At 38.7% G+C, this 27,545-nt stretch overlaps 1 protein-coding gene across 2 annotated transcripts; it reads left to right on the forward strand.

Annotated features, from left to right (window-relative positions):
- The first annotated feature begins 408 nt into the window (after positions 1-408).
- On the forward strand, positions 409-27,545 carry LOC139947272 (uncharacterized). Of its 2 annotated transcripts, none has more exons than XM_071945196.1 (18): positions 409-655; positions 3,524-3,994; positions 8,321-8,435; positions 12,220-12,345; positions 13,754-13,818; positions 14,460-14,612; positions 16,222-16,267; positions 16,812-16,969; positions 17,531-17,668; positions 18,540-18,659; positions 19,261-19,443; positions 20,095-20,285; positions 20,993-21,095; positions 21,429-22,341; positions 22,805-23,179; positions 23,869-24,160; positions 24,570-24,627; positions 25,021-27,545. In XM_071945196.1, the coding sequence occupies exons 2-18, from the start codon at positions 3,773-3,775 to the stop codon at positions 25,156-25,158; spliced, it is 3,396 nt and encodes a 1,131-aa protein (XP_071801297.1). In that variant the 5' UTR covers positions 409-655; positions 3,524-3,772; the 3' UTR covers positions 25,159-27,545. The 2 variants fall into 2 exon arrangements, with proteins under 2 accessions (XP_071801297.1, XP_071801368.1); XM_071945267.1 differs by lacking the exon at positions 409-655 and adding an exon at positions 2,511-2,952.

Consider the following 27,545-nt stretch of genomic DNA (forward strand, 5'->3'; position numbering starts at 1 on the left):
TATAAAGCTTTTGAAAAACATTTCACTTTGATGTAGTGTGGTTATCTTCAGTTTTGATCTCAAAAAGTTTGAACTAGAGCTGTCAGTAAAGTTTTTCAGATATCCTGCTTGGACATTCACTACATTTAAATATGATTCAAACAGCCAAACGGTTTAGAAAACCAAAGTTATCTCTTTGCCTTTAAAAACAAATATCTCAAACGACTAACCGAGATGACAAGAAACGTGGTGTGAACCCCTAACCACTACCCACATGTGTACGGCGGTTTCAAAATAATTGATTGTTTGTTTCCCCTGTGTATGGTCTATAGGGGGCGCCAATCTCCTCGGTAATTCTTCGGTCCAGGTTTTGGGGGATTTGACTGTTGTCGTGCGCGTGTGGCCGTTGTGTACTGATTAAAAAAATGCATAAAAGAATACCACCACCGACCGTTGTTGAATGTTGTCGGTGTGTCGTGTTGAACCTGAATGATTACGAAGTAAAAAATAGTTGACATGCCGGAAACGCACCCTATCACATCAACTTTTATGTCAGCAAGTACAGCCAAGTCGATGGCAAAAGTTATGGTTCCAAAACTATTCTGAAATTCCAAGGGGCCAGCCAACACGCAACAGGGATGTATCTTTTTCAAATTTGATGGAAGGAGAAAGTTAGGTATGTTTACTCGGCACAGAGTCAGAGCTAAGCCTCGTGTAGAGAGACACCGTTTGTAAATTTTTATTTTTGTATTTTTGTATACGGCATGGTCATGTGGTGTGGGGGCATAAAATTATAGACTGTCGACCCATAAAATATGGTCACGGATTTAGGTCTAACTCTACCATGGTCGACCGCACCGTAGCGGAAAAGTTTTCGTATCCTGCCATCACTTTCATTTTTCATTCGTTATTTATGATATCTTATTCTTACGTGTTAGACCCAGTAACTGGGGCGCTGTATTCCTTTTTTCGAAATTTTGACATGTCAAAATTTCGAAAAAGGGAAAGGGGCGCTGTATCAAAATTTTGACATGTCAAATTTCGAAAAAATGAACACAGCGCTCCAGTTACTGGGTGTAAAAATTTCCAAAAAAGGAATACAGCGCCCTACTTCTAGAAACTATAAGGCTCACAGGGCGGGAGCCTTAGTGTCTAGAAGAAGTAACAGCGCCCCACCCCAGTTACTGGGTCTACTTATGTGTATGATATGATGAGGGATCCTGTATGGATGAGATTTAGGATAACTTTCCGTATGGCGCCACCACTTTTTCACTCATTTTTACAAAAAGGGATTTATCAATCAGGTAAATTAGATACTATATTATTTTATTTCGAATGAAAAAGTGGTGGCGCCATACGGAAACTTTTCCGAGATTTAATTTACTCAAATGAAATATTCCTGCCACCACTTCTTCTTTTTAGAAGGAATAATAATTTCATTATGAGAAGAAGTGGTGTCGGGATACGGAAACTTTTCCTAACTATAAGACTTTTTGACCTGTAAATTTATGCATATTTATAAATTCTTTTTAAAATACTGTTTAGTTAGATCAATTTATGTAATGTTTTGTTCATAACTGAATAATTGATTTGTCATCCTTTGGTTTTTGGGGTTGGGGCACCAAATTGTATCAATAGTCAATATTCTGAGTATAAATCTTGAAAATGTTTTTCGATAGTTGTGATAACTTAACCCTCCTCCCGACGGCCGGGACGAGGATCACGTTACGTTATCGCAACTAGTTTTTCGAATAGGTGGCAACATGCCCCTGGTGGCAGTTGATCTGGGTCGATAGCCCAACCCCAAATCAATTGTAAGGGTAGCTTGAAGTGAAGTGGCCGTCCGGCCTTATGAGCTGGGTGATACCCCATTAACAAAAATCAGATTGGTTTTCCTGTCTGGATGACATTGCAACAGCTGACTTTTCATGTTTGTCTCATCTTTTGGGGGGAAAAATTCCCCAATTACACTGTATGATACCTCAAGTTTACTTTTTGTAAAACTGGCAGTGGGCTTCTTGAAGGAGGGGCATTCCCCTGTTGCCTCTAGTAAAAACACTAAACAAAAAGTCACATGCTATAAAGATTTTGTCAAAGAATGTTCTGTTTACAAATAGGCCTACCAAATTTGTTATTAACTAAACTGATTTGAGTCTGAGGCTTTTTGACTTATTATTATTGTATGTTTTTCTGATTTTTCTAGAATTTAAACAAATGAACCATGGCTTTAAATCAAAATAAAAAAATGCATTCTTCACTTTCAGTTCTTTCTAGGAATGTGCAGGCAGCTGGTTTTCTATCTTAAAAGTCTATAGAGCTAAAGCTTACTGATTTTTTGATTAGATTGTAAAATCTAAGACCCCCCCCCCCCCAACACAATTGCAAGGTGACGCCACACTTTTCACACCAGGTCGTTTATTGTCCTCTGCAACCTGCACTGACAAAAGATCCAATCAGACCCATTCAAGACACCCCTTTATAAGAGTTGATGTAACCAAAATTGCAGAATTGATGCACTGCCACACTCAACTGTGCAACAACTGTGACTCGTATAATTTAAACAACAAAAAGGCCAGTGAGTGTTTCTATGCGAGTGTTCATTTTCAGTGCATGTAATGTCTCTGTGCGCTAATCCCCTAATGGTAGTAAAAACACTCTCAGCATCAATACGTCCATCACACCATGGTTCATCTTCAATTAGAATGCAGTGGCACACCAGGTTGATACAGAAACAGAAACCTTTCAGTTCAGCTTGGCTTTATAAAAACACGGGTGAAATTTGTTGTCGCCTGTAAAGGACTCATGGATTCTCAGTTACTGAATTGGCCGTTGGGCACTGCACCCAATGGATGAAGCTGTAGAAAGTACTTGCCTAATCTATATTGATCTGCATACTGGCCAAACCAAATATTATAAGGCTGTAGCACATGTAAGTTTGTACCCAACCAGATGAACAACAGCGTCTATTCGCAGGTATGTTTACCCAACTTCTCTGGAGTGGATCTACAAGAGGATCGTTATAAAAATGTATTACTACAGGAACTTTGTCCAAGGTTGTTTGTTCAGGGGAGGGCGTGAGGAGGCACGGCAATCAATTGTAGTTTCCAAACATTTACTGTCAGCAAGTGTGAAACTTCGAGCGTAATGTTACACTCCCTTCGCCAGTTGGCTTTGCAAGTGGTTACAAATGTTGTGCTATTGTTGAATGAAGGGTCAGAGGAGTTGAAAAGACTGAGTGATTGATTTCAAGTAGAAATGTGTTGCAGGCACGAGGCCCATGCTGACAACCTGGCGTTAATGTTATTATACTCACTGGTTGTATCAAAGCTTGTCACACAAACATGTTGACAAAAAGCAGGAGGGTACACAATACTCAAGTCAAGGTTTTTTTCTGTTCTTTTCTTCTTTCTTTATTTTCCACCGATGGTTTGATGCGATCATCAGCAGTTTTTTCCATTCGATTTTAAATGTGAAGACAATTTTAACTTGTAGTTTTCAAATGTTGTGTTAACTTTTAACAATGTTTTTCTTTTTTTAATCTCAGGTGTCGTAAGTGGTCATTAAAAGATTCTTCACATGCAAGGAGTTGGACGGCAGACACTAATACAAATATTTGATTCTGTGGTGTGACTTTTAAACTAAGTGAAACATGTAGTTTTTGGAGGCTACAGATCTCGCCCCATGGTAGGAGATTAATCGTGTTAGGAACAAGGGCCATCAACGAAAGTACATGAAACATTTTCCTTGGATAACTTTTGAACAATCTGCAAGGAGGCATCGCTAAACGGATAAAATGTTGACCCTGAAGGGTCATGTGACTGGCAGTGGACCAATGGGAAACCCCAAACAGCCACGTCAACCAATCAAATCATGGACATCCAAAACGGTCAAGACGAGCGAGCGGTCTCGTCAGAATGGGATAATGAACTCGCCGAGGGGACTTTACAACCGAGGGAAGATCCCCCTGGCAGCGAAGCTGAGTGTAGGCGGAGAATGGGCATTGAAAGAATGTGAGGTATGTACCCACGACAAGAAACATAAACTTGCACAGCCTGATTTTTTCGCAATTCTGTAATTATCATTTGCAAATGTTGTTGTTATTTTTGTTTAACTATTGTTTAAGGTCAAATTTGCCAAATTGGAACGATGCGATTTCACAAATTACATTATTGGCTCTTCCACTCTATGATCCAAACAAAATTCAAGTAATGTAATTTATTTTTCAAAACCCAGAAAATGACCCACATATTTTTCAAGTAGCGTAATTTAAAGTAACACATTGCCTTGGATCGGTTGCGTTGGTCTTTGAAAAGCGTTCTGTAACGTTTGTTATAAAATTGTTATTGTTAGAAAGATGTCGTGTAGAATAAAATGATCTGCACAAATATGCCTCAAAATTGCATGGTTTTCTTTTACCTCGTTGACTTTTTACCTCGTTGACTAACACGATCGGCCATTTATGGGAGTCAAATTTTTGACGACCATAAATGGCTGAACGTGTTAGTTCGCGACGTAAAATGAAAACCGTGCAATTTTGAGTGATACTTGTGCGGATCAATCATTATTCTACTTTTAAAACATCTTTCTAACCAAACCATATGCATTTTATAACAAACAGGTTCCAACGCTTTTTATAGACCAACGCGTCCGATCCAAGGCAACGTGTTCCTTAATTTAACTTTTAAAGCACAGTTAACAAAGCTTTGACATTTAAGGGAAAGTGACGTTTAAATTTCAAACTATTTTTTTGTTTGTACGGTCTGGATGTAATAATTTTCTAGAAAGTTTGTGCCATCTCATTATGGAATCAAAACTTGTCATTTCATCTTTAAATTGCAAACATGCAAACACACACAACCACAGTACTATTATGGCTTTTTAAAATAATGCTTCCTCTGAAAGGATGACCTTCACCATTCAAAGAAACCTTGGAAGCTCACTCTGTGTTTTCCCAGTACTGCTGTACCATTCGTTGTTTTTTTCCCATCATTTTACTTATCTCCTCAAAGTAGCCCCAACCTCCCAATCGATAATCAAGCCTGTGAGTCGAGACGCCGAAGATAATACGGCTTATGCATGGGATGACGCGGAGTGATTACGATCCATTGATCTATCGCTCTTTGATGCTCAGTCATTGAGACTTGGCTCTTGTAGCTGTCATTAGTCAACGCTGAGTGGCGTTGAGCCTGGTTGAGCCTGTCCTCCTTTACTTGGCCATTAGAAGATGTTTAGTCTTTATTGTGCAATTGACATGTTATAATCCGCATTTGAGAAAAAGTGGGATTACTGTTCACAATCAATGCATTGATTTTGTACGGTTGGGTACTTTGTTTGGCCGACAGTTTCTTTGGCTTTAGATAAAAACTTCCAGTTTTCCAATAGTCCTTTTTCAAATTTTAGTTGGAAATCTTATGATATTGAAACTTCTGTTGTGAATCTAGTCAATGTATGAAGTAAAAGTGATGCCAGAAAAGTAGTCCTCCATTAGTTCTGAACATTTTTCCCTCTAGTCTTCTATTACAATGCTTGTAACGCACCCCACCCATCCCCTAGGCATTTTGGCAAGAACAACAAGCATCAGAAACCATCCCATACCCACCAAAATTCCACAGTAAAGAGAGCTACAAATCAGAAGCTTATTGATTGATAATTTTAAGATTAGGAAATTGGTTAATCTGGCACAGTGCCAGGCACTTAACTAAGTAAACAGCTTACTCTTTTTAAAAAACAAGGTGTAAATTGACACATGATGCAGGGTTCTTTCAGGATTTTTCTTAACTGTGGGGCACTGGACCCAAATTTAGGAAGTTTGTCATGAAAGGATGTTACAATATTGAAATGAGGTTTTCTGAATAATTTCTACTCGGTGCTTATCTTGGTTTTGTGGCCTAAAGTAGAGAACTCTGAGATTGATTTGAAAAGTTGTTTAGTTAAGGGAACACAGTGGTAGGACTGAATATAAAGTCTGTAAATGCATACAGTACTTTTAATGACAGTTTTATTGTTCTCGGTTTTGTATACTGTAAACAAGTAATTATGGTTATAAATCAATGATTGGCCAGCAGAATTTGCTTGGACCCATGGAGGAAGTGTTGGACCATAGACCTTTTAATGGCTATCTTGATCTACTTCTAAGTGGTATAATAATGTCCGTCATACAGTCAACATGATGTAGTTGTTGACAAATTGCTTTTCAAATTTTCACCCCGGTTGATGCATTCCTGCGCTGTGTGGATAAACCAATTGAGAATCTGCATTTAAACCCAGGGTGACACACAACTCCCGGTAGAAGGCCAGTTGGAGAGACAGTGATAAACCACCATAGATAAGTCCACTTGAACTGAGCAAACAAATCCTGCACTGTGGGCTTTGGACAAATCTAAAAAGTAGAGCAGATAAACTGAAATCATACAGTGAATAATAAACTGCTGTGAATCGACTGCCCTATGGACTAGCTTATGGCTTAACTAACACTTAGTTAGAGAGGAGAGTTGTCGAGAGCAGGACCGGGAAAAGTACCTGTCTTTTACCGTAACTTTTAAGCCTCCCAGTTGACGGTTATAAACATGAGCCCGGCTATTGTACGGCGTAATTCTCTAACAGAGATGATCCATGGTCTTCATCAGCCCAAGTATAGGCAAAGTGGTCAGAAGAAACAAAAAGAGGTAGGAGCCGTTGGGTACTAGTTGGCAAGTGTATCATGTGAGCTTGTGTACACATAGAACTATTATTTGGGTAGTTCGCAAGTAAGCTGTGCAAAGTATTATGTGTTTTTGGTTGTAGATCACAGGCTACATACTCCCCACCAGGGAGCTAAGATGGAATTTAGGTCCAGTGACCAGGGGTAATAATGTTGGAAGCGCTTTGAGACGCCCTCTTGGTGTGAAAAGTGCTTTATAAAAACTGGTTTTTATTATGAAAATCTGGCCTTAATCAGACTAATGTAGATTGTATTGTGCTATAGTAATAGTAGTCTCTGTCCTTTCTCTATAGTTACAGCATGGAGGGGTTACAGCAATACTCCCTGCTTACTAAATTATGATTTGGTTTGGTTTGGTTGGCACATTCAGTTCCTTTTCCCAGTTAGTTTTGTTTGTGTTTAATGTGAATCTGCGATATTTATTGGTGTGTGTGCAACTTCCATTCAATTTTCAAAGATAACCCCCCAAAAACTGTGCAAAGTTATCCAAACATTGATTTTGACTGGGGTCCCCACAGTATGAAGAGTTAAGTGTAACTTATTTTAGTCTGGAACTCAACATCTGTTTGTATTTCGCTTCCTTCATACATTTTGCCAGAGTTTGCTTCTGAGATGTTTTACTTTTTTGTATACAATGCAGTGTTTGGGGATGTCTATCCCAAAATGTCTAGATTCTGTCTGATTTTAAAACAATTATAAAAGTTGTAACTGCTGACCTGTGGTATCAACAAAGTAAAAAGTCGTAATTACCTCTATTTTGAATCCACAGGTGGCAGAATCTTTCTTTCCAATGAACTCTGAAGAAAATAAATATGCAAACAATTTTAAAAGTAGTTCAGTGGGTAAACTTCTGTAGTGAGTGTGGCCTCTGTTGCCCCTGGTCTTGGCCTTTGGTAACTCTTCAAAAGTTCCCATAGACTTGATATTCCAATGGAAGTGCCTTAAAGTTGAAAATGAAAATGTCCTTGCTATCGTAGAGATGTGTCAGGCCATTATGGTCAGGCCTAGCAGGGACTCACGCTGTGCTTTGATCTGGTCTGAAGATGTTGTCTGTCCAGTGTTTACTAAACTGATGAATAAATCGCATGATCCTTTGGCACTCTGCAATGCCAGCATTCTTTCATTTCTTTCCTTTCTGCCCAGCACTATCTACCTGCCAGCGCCTGAGTATTGTTTGTTGCATCCTCTTTTGTTTGCCTTCAATGTGAATTCAATGGTTCTTTTGTCAACATCCCCCTAATCTGTGGGATAAGCCTATACACACCAGCCAAAGTGTATGTAAGGGCATACACACTGTATAATAACACACAAGCTCCATGGGGCGGCATTGCCAGAATGTACCCTCAGATTTACTGCTTATCCTTTTCATGTCAAATGTGTACATTAGAAAACCATGTGATGATGATGCAAGGAAGTTTAACCACAATGTTTATTGAGTGTCTCATTTCTCATTACTGCTAATCTGTTTTTGAACAGCTTACTTCAAGCCATTCACTAGGCATACTTAAAAACAAAACTTTAGTGCTGCAAAGTTCCTCATGAGTGTGTTCACAAAGTGCGATGAATTCCCTGGTTAGACAACTTGGTCTGTCGTCACCTCGAGGCGCAAATAATAACAACCAGTTATTTCCTAACCGGCAGGAGCATACAACATGGCTGAATGGGATTCTGAAGAAGCACAAGTCGAGGCCCATCAGCGACCTAAGGAAGAGCATCTCAGATGGCCTGACTTTGGTCAATATCTTGGAGATATTATGTGAGTATTTTCCCTGTATGTCATACAGAACTGTACAGAAAAGTATGCCGAAAGACAAAATGGCGAATATTTCTGTTTGTTACTAAATTTGGGGTAAAAAAAAACCTTTTTTTTTACAGTTAAAAAATACAATTTTTTCAACAGTTTGAAAGTGATTTAGATGCATATGACTCTTGTGCACATATATTCAACGGATGACTTATGTTCAAATGTTCTGTTGAAGTGCATTTAAAAATTGTTGTCGTGAGGGTTCGTGAGTTGTTGGTATTTAGTGCGACCGCCTGAGTGTTACACCCACAGTTGTTTCCTTAGAGCAGTGCAAGTACTATCAATATCATGAGCACATTATCAAGTTTTAAAAAAGGTCATCCACCACTACTTTATGAAAAATATTTACCTATTCTATATACTCTCTCGGCTTTGAGAAAACCAAAAGGTGAGGTTGTAAAATCTGCAATCATTAGGATTCACCGTAGCATTTTCTCAGTATTTAGCAAGAGGGTTCCCCCAAAGTGTTTTATTTGAACCCGGTGCATAGCTTGAACTGCATTCCATGGCACCTGGCTAGTCAAGTAGTAAATTTTACTTGTCGCCCAGGGCTTACTATGACATTGAAGTCTACACATCTAAAAGATAGGGCCTACATGTTCATGTACAGTATGTGCTAACACCCCTACATTATGTTGTGACACAGGATGTTGTTACCTTATAAACCCTAAACCCTACCCTAACCATAGCATGGCATAGGTGTACAATGTAGATCACAATGAATTATTGAAACAAGGTCGTCTGATCATCAGCAGTAACCATATGAAAAACGTAAGCCAATTGCTAAATATTTTTGGGAACATTCTGGAGTTTGTTGGGAGTGGTGGGGAGATTGCTTGTTATACTATGCAGTTATGTATTACAACTCAGGTCACAAAGGTTCTCTTGGTCCACATTTGGCCACTTTAATAAGTCTTTCACTGAGACACTGTACAAATATTGTACTGTAGTTTCACTATGTAGTTTTTACCTTCAATTTCGCAATACATATAATAAAAAAAAGTTGCTGAAATAAGTGTTTGAATATGTCCCATTGAGCCTTATTCACACATCACAAGTTTATAAAATCAATCAACATCCCCCCTCTAAAAATGTAAGATATTTGTTTTCATTGAGCTGTGTATAGACCTACACTTCTGTGATGGTCAGAAGTTGAAGCTCGGGTTGTGTGATTGGACCATGGAGGTAATAGTCCCATGGAGGTAATGGTCGGAGTGAAAACTCACTGTACATTGTCATGTACGTACATGTACAGAGAATCCTTATGAGGTCTGGTGGGTCAAGCTAGGTCATTTAGTAATGTGACCTCGATTAAAGTTTATGCCTGATTTGTGGCCTCAATTGTGGCTCAATGAACTCAGGGATTTCTGTTTACGGTAATATCTAGATTGATTTGTTGGTGTTATGTCAACAATGGGTCTGAATCTAAATACAAATTACACAGAGGATTGGTTATTCTAAAATGGATGAGTTTGAATTTGGAAGGTCATTGATTACAAAAGTACACCATAAACCAAAAACACACATCTAAGCACTTAATAAGCAGTCCTTTTCTCACCCAATTAAAGAAAGTGCAGATACGGTGCACCATGGTGTACATACAGTGTAGGTGTTTGCTAACAGCTGGTGGACCACAAATTGGCAACACAAATTTCTGGTGATCCCGTAGTACTAGTTAGAAATATAAACCTGAAAATTGTACACAGGTTTCCTCCCCAGCCAATTACAAAATCAAGATGGTATTTCAGTTTCACCAGAAATGCCCCTCGTGCCTTAAAGACCAATGTGTGAAGATGTAGTTGCACCCACTTTAACTTCATAGCAAGAAGCATTTACTCCTTTTCTCTCTGACCCCCCCCCCTGACTTGAACATTTTACATGCCTTCATTACTAAAACTGTTACACACCATCATAAAATACCTACAGGGTGCATTGTGTACAATTCAGAGTGAATAGCTGTTCACCATAACAAACCCTTAGTCAATGGCATTCCTGTTAAACCAGCATTGCAGCTCCATACAAGCAGCCTATAATAGTCAAGCAACTTAGCCTTCTAATCCCAAGGCGCTGACCTTTGACACTTGTAGCAAGATTGCTTGGTTACCAAAATGCCCTGCAGAATCCAACTTTGTTATTAGTTCACCAGGGACTGAGTTTTTGTTGCCAAGCTCTCGTGGTTTGTATTGGGTTCTTTTACAACTGGTTTGACATTTAACTTTGAGCATTATAACAAACCCTGCATGCATATTGATGTAGAGCTGGTGCTAATATTGAAACCCCGAAATGTCATTTACTTTGAGGCCCTTCATTCACAAGCACAGAAAGTAAATCCATTTATTGTGTTCAAGTTTGCCTATAGCCTTGCTCGATCAGTGAGGACCAGGCACAATTCTCTTCAAGTATGGCAAGCAGTGTTGAAAAGCCTGCCTCTTTAATATGAAATGTGGACCATTGTAAAAGCTAAATGGTCCTGTTTGTTATGATAAAATGTCAATAAAAAAAAAATAATGATGTTTATTGAGAACCTGCCTCGTAAAAATTCATGGGAAATTTGAAACCCATGCCATTGATCTTTTGTACATAATGCAAAACAAGTTGATGGTGTGTCACGTAGCACTCTATTGTTTGCCTGTTTAAACAGAACTTCACCTTTGATCTTGACTTGGTAACCCCACAAGTCAGCTTGTAAACCCACAAGCTGAACTTAGTGTAGGGTTTCTAGAGAGAATTGGGCTGCACCAAGTGTAAATCATACATGTGCGAGGTGAAAATGGCAACAGTGATAACTGATATGAAGGTGTTGGGGGCAAATAAAGTGCACAAAGTTACTGGGCACCTTAGGTAATTGTCAAAGATTTCTCACTTGGTGTATCTCAACGAAAATTTGGACTCAATTGATCATTGAATTGCAAGAGAATAATAAAAGAAAACACTCAGGTTGTTTCACAAATTTGTGCGCTTTAAGATGCTTTTAATTAAGGCTTCAGGCCTGAAGTCTTTTAATATTTGAGTGAGAAATACCCTATTTCTCAAAAATTACATTACCTCAGAGGGAGCCGTTTCTTACAATGTTTTATACAATTTTAAGTGTTTCAAAAATGATTAATACCAATTACTTGATGTAGTGGCGCTTGCCATAAGTAGGCCTATGTGCTGTATATGACAGTCAAATCTCAACAAAGGCTGTGTACTTTTTGATAAAGTGGATAATCAGTTTACTGGCCTGGTACTTCACAGCTAGGCAATTGTGTCAATGCCCCTGGTCCTTGCCTTGGTGCCTACCTAAAATGCTTTTAGTAGAAAATTACATGTTCCTTATAAAGGTCAGGCTTGTGTTGCCTCTGGTCTTGGTTTGACCATGGTGCCCTTCAAAAGTTTCCCATAAACTTTAACATTTTCCAATGGAAGTGCCCTTTGCAAAATAAAAAAATTGCCTTGCCCTCTCAGTGAAGTTCCATATGCCTGAGAGGGTTCCCTTCTTTGCTATTAAAACAGAGAAACATCAGCCTGATTTTAGTGGTCATTGTGTATAACAAATTTGAATATTTGCATGAAAAGCCAAATGTTTTAAAACATGTTTAGCGTCATGCCTTTTTTTTTTTTTAAAGGAAGATTTTTTTCCCATAATGGCCGGCCGATGAATTTTGAGAGATAACCAGCTGGGCCATTTAATTTGTTGTTAAAACAATTGTCTGATATCGTTAAAATGTATTCTTTTGTTGTTGTTGACCTTCAGTCAACAGCAAGATCCAGGGTGTGCAGACCAGGCCCATTATCCGAGCCCAGAGATTGGAGAATATCAACCTCTGCCTAAGATTCCTGGAAAATAGAGGAGTTGACATCCAACACATCAGTGCAGACGGTAAGGTTTAACCAGATATGTAATGTACTTCCTACCCAAAGGCCCACATTTCATTCACCGAGCTGGAAAAAGATGCAAATTTTTTTTTAATTCAAGTTTTAAAATTTGAATATTATTATTCGAATGAAAATTGTTTCAATACTTCTCTTACTATACTATGCATGATATCCTTCCTACCCTACTTCAGTCTTGCAAAAATCAAACTAAATAGCCCTATATCATGTGTACATGTAGGCGCGGCCGGCCCATATGTTCAGTTAAAAGTTCCTACTTTTTTCCAAGGGATTATGTTTGAACTGAGCAGAACAAGACAGCCCCTCCCCTTACAAACAAAACTTGTGCCATATCGGATCAATGGTACATAAGTTCCCACAAGCTCTTCACCTAAAGAAAATATCAATAATTAAATAATTTGTTTGTGTAATATTTTGACATGGTGGTCCATTCAGTAGTTACTCACAAGTCCCAATTTCATAAAGCTGTTTTACAAAGCAGAAAATACTGCTTGACAAATTTCTTTGCTAAGCAAAAACTGAGTCGGGCACCAGTCACAACAGTGTAAGCTTAATGTAATTTTGGCTGTAACCTGTTTCTGTTTTAAAAGGGAATACTTGTCTGTGCTAAGCAAGTTTTTGTGCTTACAGGCTTTATAAAATCGGGCCCTGGTCCCTTAATGGCTCCTCATGTACAAAGATAACAAGCCTCTCCAGCCATTACTACTGCACAAGTTAACAAACTCAATGAACACGTACACTGTTTTTTCAGTGTCACAGCTCTTGATTTGTGGGACCCCCTGTGGTTTTTTCTCGAATCACTGATTTTGTTATTGGTTGGGTATGACAGCATTTGAACGCATTATCAATGCTGCATGCTAGTTAGCAGCCAACTACAGTTGACAAACAATGCATATATTGGACAATTGGGGACCAATCACAGAAGCCACACGCTATGTTGTTACTAGTGCTTATACGATCCAGTATTAAGAAGAGTTGATGTTGAACAAAATTCTGCTGGCCAAGATCGACAGGTTCATTCCTAATTAAACTACACAGTTGTTTGTTTAAGCCGGAAAAAGCCATTGAAAACTACTGACGTTGGAGACCTTTCATTCAAAATATATGGTTCATTTGAGGCACTACTTTGTTCTCCAGTGTATAGATTATATTATTAAGCCATTTAATATTTAACTTACTAAATTTGGGGTGTGTGATTCAAAACAATTTAAACTTAAAACATTTATTTTTCTAAACATTGACTTTTCTGACATTTCTCATGAAGTAGTTGCGGCAACACAATATCTGTTGTAGTGACAATATGACTTTCATGTACGTGTAGGTTTAGTGTAGATTGTGTTTTCTTTTTAATTGCACAAAAATGAAATATTTTGTGGGTTTGTCTTTGTTTCCAGAATTGACAGATAGTAATTTAAGAGCAACTCTTGCCCTCGTGACCTGCTTGAGAAAGAGATTTGAGGTAAACCATTCACAAATAATCATTAAGGCCCCCCTCCCTCCCCCTGATGGTACGTGTACATCATTTAAAACTCAAATTGTTGGTGAGTTCAAGAGGCTCAATTAACATGTACTGGGAAAAGTAACACTACATTATAATAGAAAGCTTGTTGAAACTCTCTTCTAAGGGAATTTAAACATAATTGGATCCAAATAAAATTTTCTTAAAATTTACAGCAATTCAAGCGTTACATTTTGCCAGGTTGATTCATACCAGTATCAACTTCATACCAGCAAGCATCAAAATTCATGAATTTTTATTGGTCCTATGATAGATGCATGTGTAGTGCTTTCATCCAATTTCTTTATTGTGTTCTTGTTTGGATTAATTAAATAAATATATATTATTATTATTCTATATCATAGTTATGTGATGGGCATTTGAACACTAATGTTGAATTTGCTCAAAGTGAAGAAATGTATTTATTTAACAATATGCAAGAAATTCCAGATTAAATTGTTCATTATCACGTAGACTTATATGCATCAATATCAAGAAACACCAGGGCAACCCTTTAATGTTTGCTTTGATCCGGTGAAAACAAACTTAGGCATTCCTTCTTGAATAAAAGATACTGTATAATTTGCCAATGAATGTTACAGGCGTTTCATACAAGCAGTAGTGCACATGGAGGCGGGTCAAGTACTTCAATTGATAAATCAATCCGACCTCCCACTGAGATCAGTCTACAGCCCTCGCTTGGCAGAGATGTCAGTATTCATAGTTTCCACAGTCAACTCAGCATACACAGCCAGGTAAACTCACCAAGTCACGTAGTTTTTTTTTAATTGTTAAAACAAATATTAACCCTTTCCTTACCATATAGGTGTGACTTTAGTCGACTGCACTCAAATACCCCATCTTCTTTACCATTGGCGACTTTAGGCGACCATGCTTACACACAAAAAGCACTCAAGTCTGGGCACAAGGCCATTTGAATGAAGCTTTAGGTTTGTCCATGTTCACACTCCATACCCAGGCTGATCGTCATTGGAAAGATAGATGATGGCAGGCCTGTATGCTTCGTTGTTGAAAGGGAAAGGGCACCAAGGCATTTTCTCTGTGGTAAAGGGCACCCTATGAGGAAAATGTAAATTTCTACTGGAGCATTTCAAGGGCACCAAGGCAATGGCAAGGGGCAACGAAGGCAATCGCCTTCGTTGCCTCCGTGAAGTATCAGGCCTGTGATGGTAAAATATAATCAGTTTGCTATTATGCAATATCTTCAAATTGACAACCCAGAGTACACAGAAAAATGGAAGGAGGATTAGACTGACAAGATGGAAAAAAGATCAACAAAAGCTGATGGCAAAAATGTACAGAGATTGAATTATTGAGCTATCTAACCCGGTGTTAATGTTATGTCAAGTTCGCCTGTCTGAAACCAAAATTTATTTGGGTCGACCTAGAGTTGCTCCTAATCTATTTGTTTGGCTGCAACTCTGGCAGGCCTGTTTGAAACGGGTGTGAGATGACTAAAGACTGAAGTACATATGTGACCCACTCTGTGAAAATGAGTCACATGTCGCCCAATGCAATTTTTTTTTCTTTTCTTTTTAAGATCTTTAGTTGCATGGTTAACCTTTAGAACACTTACTTTTAGCCAATAAAGCTATGAATACAACAATTTTGTGATCATACTTATGTCTAATTTGTATCCTTTTGCACACAATGGTAGTTTAAAATATCATTTTACTTGTAATTCGTTTTTCACAAAAAATGGTGTAGTGGCTGATTTCAAACGGGAGTAACTCAGCAACGCGATACACCCCAAAGCTTAGACACATACCAAATTACTGCTGCCGCTGTGTTCTTTCCAGCCATGCATATAACTCAATTCCTGAAATTGCCTACATCTGACTCATTTTCACAGAGCGGGTCACATGTATAAAGAGGGAAAGACTCGAAAGTTGAGGGAATGCTAAACAGTAAAACATAACAGCTGTACAAAAGTTTTAAAATATTCAGTTATTCTGATTATCCCATAAGGATTGGGGGCATGATATTCTTCCTACTTTAGCCTGATTTCATTTTTTGTGACCCTTGGGAAAAATCAGAAAAATTGTGATTTGATTGTGATAGCCTGAAAAGTCTATTAAAGCCTACACTATGTGTTTATGTAGGTCATCCCTTTACTCAATAAAATTCTTCTGTACTCAAATATCATGCCTGATTTTGTCTTCTAGATAAAATTTGTATAATGAGTGTCCTGTTATATGTTTATCATGCTAATCAAAGTTTTAAAATCATACAAATTAGCGTGATAGTATTTTTTTACTGAACTTTTTTTCAAACTATTTGATGAAATGTGTGGGATTTTGAAATAGTTTTTCAATTTTGCCAATTTGTTTTTGTGTTTTGCAGCATTCTGATGGTAGCCCAGCAAGATCTAAAAGTACAGACATACCAGGTGAGAGGAGTTTTATTATTCACTCTTTGCTTTAAATGAAAACAGTAAATTTGTGAAGTGTTTGTTGTTGTTGTTGTAGCCCAACCAATACCAATAGGAATAGCGACAGTCTGAGGTATTTATGAATTTAAAATTAGAACCAGTCTTAAGGCTCTTATAAGAAGAACACAAACTCCCCTTTTGGCTGATACAAACACTCCCCTTAGAAATGTACAGATCCAGTTGCATTAAGGACCGATGACGTTCTGTTAAAAATTTCACTCTGAAAGAGTACCAAATAGAATGACATCAATATAAAACCACAAGGGATAGAATGACATTACACCATTTTGGCTGCCTGGCTCCATACACCATTAGACATGTATGCTTCATTTTTTAAAAGGGCAAGAGCACCGAGGCATGTCTCCTTTCTTGGTAAAGGGCAAATTTCTACAGCATTTCAAGGGCACTGCCTTCTTTGTCTCTGTGAAGTATCAGGCCTGCGTCACTTTATTTAATTGGTAAAGAAATATTCACATTTTTTTTTTTTTTTTTTACCTCATAGCTGCCATCCCTTCTGAGCATGAAGAGCCCGCCCATCCCATCAGCCCCGCCCCCATGAATGGAGATGCAGATCTTATCTTACCGGGTACTATGGCAGACTCTGATCCTGATGAGCCAAGGCCTGAGTCTGCAGACAAACCAGAGGCCACTGTCATTCCAGTAAGAAACGTTCACTATTCATAACAAGTCTCTCAACATCCAATACAGTTTTTTTTTTTTTTTTTTTAACTTTTGCGTGCTTTTATGTTGTTAAGAATAAATCTTACTTTGTAGGTTGCTCTGATTTAGGCCGATTTAGGAGAAAATTAATTGAAAATCAACCATTCTTTCCATGTTCTGATAATCAAGTTTGAAAATCTCTCTGTTAATGATTACTGAGACTTCTCTGTTCTGGAAAGAACTGTCCTGCTTTTTAACCACTACCTGGGCAGAAGGTAGGAAATCGGCCTGGGCTTCTACTTTGCTTAAGTGGATCGAGGGGACTTCTCGATATTAACTTCACTACCGCAGAGTCAGTTCTTAATTGGTCGCAACGTCATCACATAATTGTGAATCAAAATTGTCAGCTTCACTAGCTCTATGAAATTAAAACCAGGGCGTGAGTTAAGTGCGCTTGCCGCCCAGCACCAACATGCCACAAGAGGTGTCACTTCAAACCTGAATTCAGCACACACCCACTGTCATTTCTATTCATTATTTGTCTAATTTGTGTCCCTACAGACAGTGACAGAGCTAGATTCTCAGGGTGTATCTCAACATGGGGGAGGTTTAAGGAAACAACAATTTACCGGCAGTCCCAAGAAATCATTCCGACCTCCAGTATCAAGGCAGCGCAGCTCTATGGATGGTGAACAGAGTGTAAGTGGCTTATTCAAGTGCTTATTTAATGAAAAACAAATAAAGATTAACTCTGCTTTTTGGGCTTCACTTGAGGGATTTTGTTTAAAGGCAGTGGACACTATTGGTAATTACTCAAAATAATTATTGGCATAAAACCTTTCTTGGTGACGAGTAATGGGGAGAGGTTGATGGTTGAAAAAGTTGTGAGAAACGGCTCCCTCTGAAGTGCCATAGTTTTCGAGATAGAAGTAATTTTTTCCACGAATTTGATTTCAAGACCTCAGATTTAGAACTTGAGGTCTTGAACCATATAAACGCACACAACTTTGTGTGACAAGGGTTATTTTTTCTTTCATTATTATCTCGCAGCTTCGATGACCGATTGAGCTCAAATTTTCACAGGTTTGTTATTTTATGCATATGTTGAGATACACCAACTGGCAAGTCTTTGACAATTACCAATAGTGTCCACTGCCTTTAAGTGAGTTATATAAATATCTTAAAACTCAATGCTTGAATGTGAATTACATGCAAGCCCTGTATATCATGAGCACAGATTTAAGAACTAGAATGACACAAACCGAAATATAGCACTGTAATTTACTGTGTACAATACCCAGGTTGTCTGACTTTCAAAAGGCTGAAACATCTTATCTAATAGTGCAAAAAGGGCAATGAAACTAGGTTTTTATTAATATTGTTCAACATTTTTCAGAAAACAAAAGCATACAGCAGGCATTAACTCCTTTCCCCCAGCGTTTGGTTTGTACACTTGTAAAAGTGTGGATATTTGTGAACAGCCTCTTGAGCAAGTCATTGTACCAGACACATTATTCCAATCGAACTCGCAAATATCAAGTGTGGATTATTTGTTTTTTTTGTTTTGTAGCCTGTGTTATCTCCAGTACGGGACGCCGTTTCCCAATCAGTAGAAGAGAGGTTGAAGAGTCTTCTAGACAGTCCGACTCCTGGACGCAAGTTTAACAGAAACATCTCACAGCAGCAACCGGTAAGTTCCTGTGTTCCTGTGTATGTTCGGCAAAAAAAAAAAAAAAAAAGTTTTAGCGTCCCTGCGTTCTTTCTTTTTTTTGTCTTTAAAGCAATTGCACAACATCGGTAAACAGAATTGTCCAAAGGCCTACACTTTGTGTATCACAACTTGCATATAAAGTAACAAACCTGTGAGAAATTAGGCTCAATCGGTCATCGGAGTTGGGAGAAAACAACGAGAAAACGCACTCTTGTTTCCACACGTTTCGCCGTGTCATGACATGTGTTTAAAATAAATCTGTTGTTCTCAAAATCGAGAATTGATAATTGTTTACATGTTTTCTCAAAAAGTAAAAGCATTTCATGGAAATGTATTTTAAGGGAAGTCTTTCACCATTACCTTCTGCAAACCCTGTAAGTTATTTGTAAATTTGTGAACTTTTATATTTAAAACAAAAGTGTGTTTTTAATTTACACTTGAAAGTCTGGAGTGAGTTGATGTTGCGAATGTGCTTTGGTAGAGAGTTCCAGCATCATCCTTGAGAAGAGTTGTATTTCAGTGATCCACACACAAAGCCGGAATAATGACTGTGTATTTGTTTATTGAATTAAATTGATAGCCGATCGACGACGGTGAATTATTAGAACCCCCACCACCAAGGAGACCCAGCTACGCCAACGACGACGACAATGAAGAAAGAGAGGCAACTTTAGAAGAGAACAAACTACAAGCCATGCTGGAGGATCCCGATAACTTTGAGGACTACCCCAAGGACTGGGATCGTTACGTCTCAGGATATGTTGTAAGTTTTATAACTCTTGGAGACACGAACAGAGACCTTTCAACTCGCTTTACATTTTCCTGGTTCAATTTGGCTGGACTGTTTCTTTTCACACAGGATTGTTGAAACTGAGGATTACAAAAAAGCAGAAAGTGTTTTGACAGGGTGCAGGGATGTGATTTCGCTGTTTTTAACCGGAAACTCATTTTTTTCTTCTTTTTTTTTTACCCCCACTGTTTAAACAAAACATATATTTAACAACTCCATGTACTTGGATCAAATTCATCGAAATAAAATGAGATAAAACCATATGGAACACCCCAGATTGCTGAGTAGGGCTTTCAAAACCAAGGATAAATGTATGTAAGCAGGCTTCACACTTTGCGCTCGTAGTTCAGGTTTTTTGTTCATCAGCCTATCACATCCCTGAGAGTGAGGCCCTCCCTGCTAAGCTCGCGAGGTAAAAACCAGTAGGAGTGTCGCTTAAAAAAAGGTCCGAACAACAGGAGGTTTTCTCAATTTACAGGGATAACAGATAGTCGCTTAAAAAAAGTCTGAACAATAGGAGGTTTTCTCAATTTACAGGGATAACAGATATGTGTGTGTGTTTTCCGGTGTTTGTGTTTAGAATGTCTGACCACAAGAAGTGTTTTGCAATTTTTCTTTCTCCAGCCGTCCAATTCCACCGAAAAGATGGAAGGACCCAGAGCCCAGAGACTGCTTGATCGTCAAGCTGCTCCTCCTTCCCAAGCCAACTCCGGCCAGGGAAGGACCCTACCATTCTTCCATGCGCCACCTACGCAGCATATGGGACCACTCCAGACCCCCTCACGGATGGACAACCAAGCACTACTGATGAATGGGTAAGTTCTTCTTGATTGTTGTTCCTTTTTTTTCCTTATTCCTCTAAGCCCTCTATTGCCAAAGATGTTTGCTCTTTTGATGAATGCCACCACACCTATGGTTTTTGGTTTTGTGACAGTAAGAGACTGGCTATATAGCATTGTGTTTGTTATCCTGATCGATTCTGGAAAGGGTGTTGATATATTGCTTCTTTGCTCATAGGATTGGAATCGGTGAAAACAGGTTTAGTGGTTAAAGGCAGTGGACACTATTGGTAATTACTCAAAATAGTTTTTCGCCTGAAACCTTACTTGGTAACAAGTAATGGAGAGCTGTTGATAGTATAAAACCATGAGAAAAACGGCTCCCTCTGAAGTAACGTAGTTTTCGAGAAAGAAGTTATTTTCCATGAATTTGATTTCGAGACCACAGAATTAGATTTTGAGGTCTCAAAATCAAGCATCTGAAAGCACACAACTATGTGTGACAAGGGTGTTTTATTCTTTCATTATTATCTCGCAACATCAATGACCAAGTGAGCTCAAATTTTCGCAGGTTTGTTATTTTGTGCATATGTTGAGATACACCAAGTAAGAAGACTGGTCTTTGACAATTACCAATAGTGTCCAGTGTCTTTAAGCACCTTGCATCCTTTGGTAATTTAACTATATAAATCCAGTTATTATTATTATATAAGTACAGGTGTTTTCTTTATTCTATTTTCCAGATCCCAGTCATTACCCATCAGGGAGAGACTCAGTCAGGGTAGTATGTATAGTGATGATGGAAGGAGTAACAGACCCTATGATATGCAACCACCGGGTTCAAGGGTACGTAATATTTAATCCACCTTCATAAATCCCTGAGACAGTTGTGCTATTCCTATTAAAACCGGCCGTCTAAGAACTCGTCACCACTCTTTTATTCCCTTATTATCTAGATTTCTGAGTTCTGTTATTAACATTTTTGAGTAAGATACTCGCTTCTGGCCTTGTAGTTAATTATCAGCCTTTTGAATACTCTTTTCCTCAATCTGAGCAAAAGATTTTCGATTCAAGCCCTGACTATAACAGAATTTTATAGTTTTGAAGATTTGGTTTTTCTTTAGCTGAAAGATCAAGACTTTTTTTTTTAACACAAATTTGTTGGGTTTAAATTTGCAGTTTCAGATGCAGCGTTATCGTCAAGAGGATGAATCTGTAGCATCCCAGAGCAGGACACTGCCAAGCTACACCGACCACATCCAGAGACACCCACCAAAGTCTCGCTCCTCAAACCCAAACAATCCTAATGCCATGTATGTTCCGGAGGGGTCAAGACAGCAGAGCATGATACAGCAGCAACAGCAGCAGCAAAGATACCCACCGGATTGGCAACAGCCAAATAGGAGAGGGGATCAGTTTCAGAGATGGGGGCCGGACTACGAGCAGTGGCAAGACTTTGATCAGATGGCACCAGACGCAGATCATCAAAGAGGGCGAAAGTATTTAAATCATATGCAAAACAGTGGCCCGCTGAATCAGCGTGGTATTCCTATGGAGGAGCTGTCGAGGAGACCAGACTATCATTATGGGCAAGGCGGCGGCCCAAATCAAGACTCAAAGAACCCCTACATATACCTAGATCGCTCCTCATCAGATCAAAGGCACCAACCCTACCTCATGAATGGAAATATACTCAGCTCACGGGACTACGCCTTTACCCAGAGTGGCTCTTCATCGCGGTCGAGCACCCCGCCATTACCTCCCCTGTCACCTGACAACTCTGACATCGATTCGACGCCGAGCTCGCCGTACTTCAATAAGAAGTCACAGCGTTCAGTTAGTGTGGGCGTTCTACCCTCCAGAGTTCAATTTCCACTCTATGGACCGAACGATTCCATCATGGGTCTGAAGAAACGGAAAGGAAGTACCAACAGAAGTACCCCCTCCCACAAAGGGTTTGAACCTAAATCAGCTGCTAGGAAGAGCGCTGGCAAAGGAAAGAGGAAGATAGGTAAGGGAGCCAAGTCAAGTAGTAGTCTGGGACCAGCGAGTGAAACGGCCCCTAATAAGAGGAAATCTCCTAATAATAGAGGTAAGACAGTGCTGACAAACCTGTTGTGTTATTTTATAAGATTCAAAAGTTTGACATTCAGAGTTGCCAAAACTAGGAGATCGTCATCTTTTCTGTGCTTTCACTTTTTATTTGGTTACTTTTTTTATGTAAATCTAAACCAAGGGTGAAAAAAAAAAACTTTTTATATCAGAAATGTGTTCACAAGCACCTCTTTCATGAGGAAATCATGTTCACTGTTTTATTTATGTTTTAATCTTGCACCCTGATTTTGTGATGAGTTTACCGCAGTATCGTATTAGACTCAGTTTTCTGCATTTGTTTCATGACTTTTCTTATTGCTCTGTATTTTACCTTTTTGCTGTTTACTGTTCGCACACAAGGTCATTAAGGATAGCAGTTGTAACACTAATAAGGCTACATTGTCTAAATAAATAAATAAATCTGATTGAATGTTGTCTCTTTTTGGTTTTCGGATGACCAGCCTTGCCAACAGCTCCACACCTACGCCAAGTCAACGAGCACACTGAGAACACTGACAGTGATCGCAGCTCCCACCACTCCAACCAGCAGCCGAGCGATTCAGAGGACTCAGACTTGGCCTCCCAGCTCAGCCCCCTCCCTTCTAAATCACCCCTGAAGATCACCGACGCCCACCAGCAGTCTGCGACCGAGTCGGTGGAGCCTCCAGATCCGGACAACATCCGGCAGCAGCTGGTGGACCTAGAAAGGATGTACAATGAGATCTTACAGGTGATCGGAAACGACCGGAAGGAGCGGTTACTTGAGAACCCGGGGGAAAGGGGCTCGGTTAGTTCCATGAGCACAACGTCTGGCAAGACTCCAAACAAAAGCAAAGGTAAGCAATAGTTTGCTTCTAAATTGATGATCAACTTGACCCATACATTGGCTGTGAATTGATAGAAATACTGAGACCCTGTATTTATCTTTCGATAATTATGTTGACAAGAAACAATCTATGACCCTACCTGTAATTGTAACCTGCCAATTTTAGTCTGAAAATTGTGCTTATTTTATCAGCCTGGGACACTGGTAGGCTTAAAGCTAAAAGCTTCTCCAATATTGAATTATTTTCGGACTTTTTTGTGTCATATGAAAGTTGAGTCTATATGCTATCAATACAAATAAACCTTTTACCCCAGAATCATATATTTTTTTATTCAGCAGCCATTTCAAAAGTGTATAGTTTATTTTTGAGACACCCTGTAGTTTGCTTTTGATTGATGATCAACTTGATGGTAAAAAAATGAGACACTGTATTTAGCTGAAATATTTTGTTTACGTCTTTTGATTATTATGTTGACAAAAAGCAATCTATGATCCTACCTTTAATTGTAACCTGCCAATTTACAGTCTGAAAATTGTGCTTATATTATCAGCCTGGGACACTAGTAGGCTTAAAGCTAAAAAACTCCTCCAGGTTTTTGTTATATGTCACATTCTTTAAAATTATTTAATTTCCTCGCTTCACGAATCCCAAAACAGGAAACCAGGTATTAATTTCAAATCCCTTTAATAACCACACAGCACCATCAGCCAAGGTTGGCAAACGACGGGAGAAAGACATCAAACAAGTCAACAAACGATTCGCCCGTGTTGAGTCTCACGTAGTCACACTTGCTCGCAGCGTGGCCCACCTCTCCTCAGAGCTCAGGTCACAGAATGCCATGTTCCACGAGATTGAGTCGTTACGTCATGAAATCAACCAGATCAGAGACATGCAGGTTTTGAACGCCAGCGATGTACTGAATGGAGGGATGAGGTTCCGACCAATCGTCCCATTGTGCTCCAACCCAAACAAGATCAAAAAGTTGACCAAGTGAGTATCCGAGTGTCCAAATTGGTAGATTTTTACAAGAATGCAGAAATAGTTACTAACCTGCAGAGGAAGCTGTACCTGTCTTCCATCAATAGGACCTATGTTTTACTTCAGGCCTCGCAGCCTGTATTCTTTAATTTCAAAATGGGCAAAGGCACCAAGGCATTTTCTCCTTAGTGAAGGGCACCCTATGATGAAATTGTAAATTTCTACTGGAGCCATTTTCAAGAATGTTTGTGTTCATCAAATCTCATCCCTGATCTTTACATGCATTTTGACTCCCCAAAAAGGCAGGCCATGGTTAGACAGTAGCCTCATGACAGGATGTTGCAAGGGGTGAATCTACAATCCGCCAGACTCAGCTGAATTTTCTTTTAACAAACATGATACCTACTTTATTTTGTTCCAGATTTTTCGGTGAGGAACCTCCCATGTTGACGATGTTCTTGAAAGATCTTGGATATGAGGTAAAAGAAACTACCAAAATGGTTCTGAAAATCAAGAGTGACTAAAGCAGGTTACAATAGCTCAGAATACAATAGTGTGTCTTAAAAAATGGTTTGTGTTCCAATTTTTTGTGATTGATTGATTCAAAATCCGCTCATCCTACCACAGAGTTGACAGAAAGATTGTCCACCTTTGAATTAGATTCTCTATTGTTTTTTTGGTTAAAGTATTAGTCAGTTCACTTCAGACGAAAACAATTTTGCAGGTTGTGTACTACATGTACCATTACGATCTCTATTATATAAACAAATAGGCTTTCAAGGTCATTACCTAAGTATGATCTTACCTTTAATAACATTACCCCCCCCCCTTCACTGGATGTCATACAAACATCTCACTGATTTTCTTTACAGAAATATTCTTCACTATTTGAGAAAGAGGGCATTGGCATGGTTGAGCTGCCGTACCTGAGCGAAGAGAGACTTGAGAACATTGGAGTACCTATTGGACCTCGACTACGCATCTTACAGGAGGCTCAGTTAATGGTCTGATGAAGAGATTTATGGAGACAGTCTCAACAAGATGTCAAAGCCTACATACCCTGCTGCTGGAAGATGGGAACGAACTCATTTCTCAATCAGTATTATCAAACTCATTTAGCTGCTTATCGGACTATCCCACAGTTTCTTGGACTGATTGGGAGTAATCCGCGATATGAGAAAAACCCAAGAGAATCTCAGCGGCTATCAAAGGTTTACCCGGTAATTTGCATTTAAGGGACATGCTTTATCTATGATTTGGTCTATGAAAAGCACTTTAAATCATTTGTTACAAACTGATATGGTTAGAAAGATCTTTTAAAAGTAGAACATATTGATCCACACAATTATGCCTCAAAATGTTCCTTTTACGTTGTGAACTAATCTGCACGCTATTTTGTGGAGTCAAATTTTTCACTCCAGAAAATGGTTGATTGTGTTTAGTTCACAAAGTAAAAGGAAATCCGTGCAATTGCATAACATTTTACTGCTAAGCACAACTAAACAGGATACCAGTTACATTTTGTACATGTAGAATAGTATGTTAGCTGGCAACCTTATTCCGTTAGGCATACCTTTTGTGCTTAGCATGTTCTATGAACTTGGTCCCTTGGGAACCAGGCTACCTACTCATGCTTCACTTTTTTTTGTACCAGGAAAAAAAAAACATGTTGCCTTGCTATTTTCCTTCCATAAAATGCTTCCTAAATAGTATATTTTTTCTTAAACTTAAAATATGGAGCTATTGAACCAAATAAACTATTGAACCTTGATTTTGTTATGATGAAGTATTATGAATCTGTTTGTGTGGTTTTCTTTTATTCAGTTATTTTGTTGCTAATTTTTTTTGTTCTCAAGAGAAATTAGTCCCTTTTTAAAAATGTTCAATGGGTTTTTAAAAATTATGTCTTCTTCCAACACCAATCCAATTTAAAGGCACTGGACACTATTGGTAATTACTCAAAATAATTTTTAGCATAAAACAGAGAACAAAATACTAAGTCCATTTGACAGTAGACTTGTGGACAAGTTGTTAATGTTCCTACGCAGTGAGATAGTCGAGTTGTCACTGCTCTCGCGCGAACTGCTGGTTGCCGAATTATGAGGAGTAGAGTCGGGCAGCGCGCAGTAGTCGCGCAACCAGCATTCGCGCGGAGAGCACCGGTGCAAGTCGACTATCTCACCGCGTGGGACCATAAACGACTTGTCCACAAGTCTAATTTTACAGTGCTCAGCCACCAATGCAGTCATTTCCATGGATGGGTCCTCTACCTATTATTCAATAACTTCCAAATGTGTATATAATTCAATGCTCTCCTATTTATGACTATTGTTACTTGCCATATTGAACAATGTTTTTGTATTAGTTTATATATTTGTATTTTCACTCATGAATTGTGCTGTTTTCTTAAGGTTTTCCTGTTATTCTGGGTCAAAAAGCTGGCTATTTCGTTCCCGAATTCCAGGCACTCTAGTATAGGTATTGCCGCGGCAGTTGAAACTGCCATTCAATTTCACTATATGTATTATTCAATTCAACTAGGCCTTCCATTTAACTTAGCGAAAGTTCGTCATAGGCTGCTACAAGCAGTTACGAATTTGTGATTGTTTTGAATCGGGTTATCTTTTTTAAAGGCACTGGAAAACTTTTGGGTAATTGTCAAAGATGTGTATTCTCACTTGCATAAAATAACAAATCTGTGAAAATGTTGACTCAATTGGTCATCGAAGTTGCAAGAGACAAGGAGAAACACAAATTTCTGCACAAATTTGTGTGATTTCAGATGGCTAAGGCTTCAGGCCTGAAGTTTTTTAATATTTAGAGTGAGAAATTACCTCTTTATCAAAAGAAATGTTACTGCAGAGGTAGCCGTTTCTCACGATGTTTAATACTATCAACAGCTCTCTATTGCCAAGTAAGTTTTTATGCTAATAATTATTTTAAATAATGACCAACATCGCCAGTGCCTTCAAGGCATGGCACGAACGAAGAATTGCATACAAACGAAGTTAAATTGAGCAATATTGTTTCGAGGAGGTTTCAATTTCGTGCCAATTAAAATAACGCGACTGTTAAATTGCAGCTTATTTGCCGAGAATGACCGGGCTAATGATTACAATTCAAGATTCAAAAATCACATTCCGTTCATACTAAAAGTCTTCCACATTATACTGAGACAAGTGACAACGGGGATGCATTGATTTTCAGTACTTTGTTTGCGGAAATAAAATTGTTAAAGGGGGGGCGGGTAGTTTATAAAATTCAAGTACTTTTGAAATGTGGTTTATGGTAATTGTGACAACAAGGAAGTACGCCGCTCTGTTTCAATCATGTGAATTATTACCGACTTGCAAAAGGTTACGTTCTAAAAAATAAATACATACCTTTTCTGAAAAAA

Source organism: Asterias amurensis, chromosome 1, assembly GCF_032118995.1.
Source record: "Asterias amurensis chromosome 1, ASM3211899v1".
Taxonomy (NCBI): Eukaryota; Metazoa; Echinodermata; class Asteroidea; order Forcipulatida; family Asteriidae; genus Asterias; species Asterias amurensis.

Coding starts and splice junctions, on each gene's coding strand:
- LOC139947272 (XM_071945196.1), top strand. CDS start 3,773: ATGTTGACCCTGAAGGGTCATGTGACTGGCAGTGGACCAATGGGAAAC. Junction 3,995..8,320: donor GGGCATTGAAAGAATGTGAG/GTATGTACCCAC, acceptor CCTAACCGGCAG/GAGCATACAACATGGCTGAA. Junction 16,970..17,530: donor CAGAGGCCACTGTCATTCCA/GTAAGAAACGTT, acceptor GTGTCCCTACAG/ACAGTGACAGAGCTAGATTC.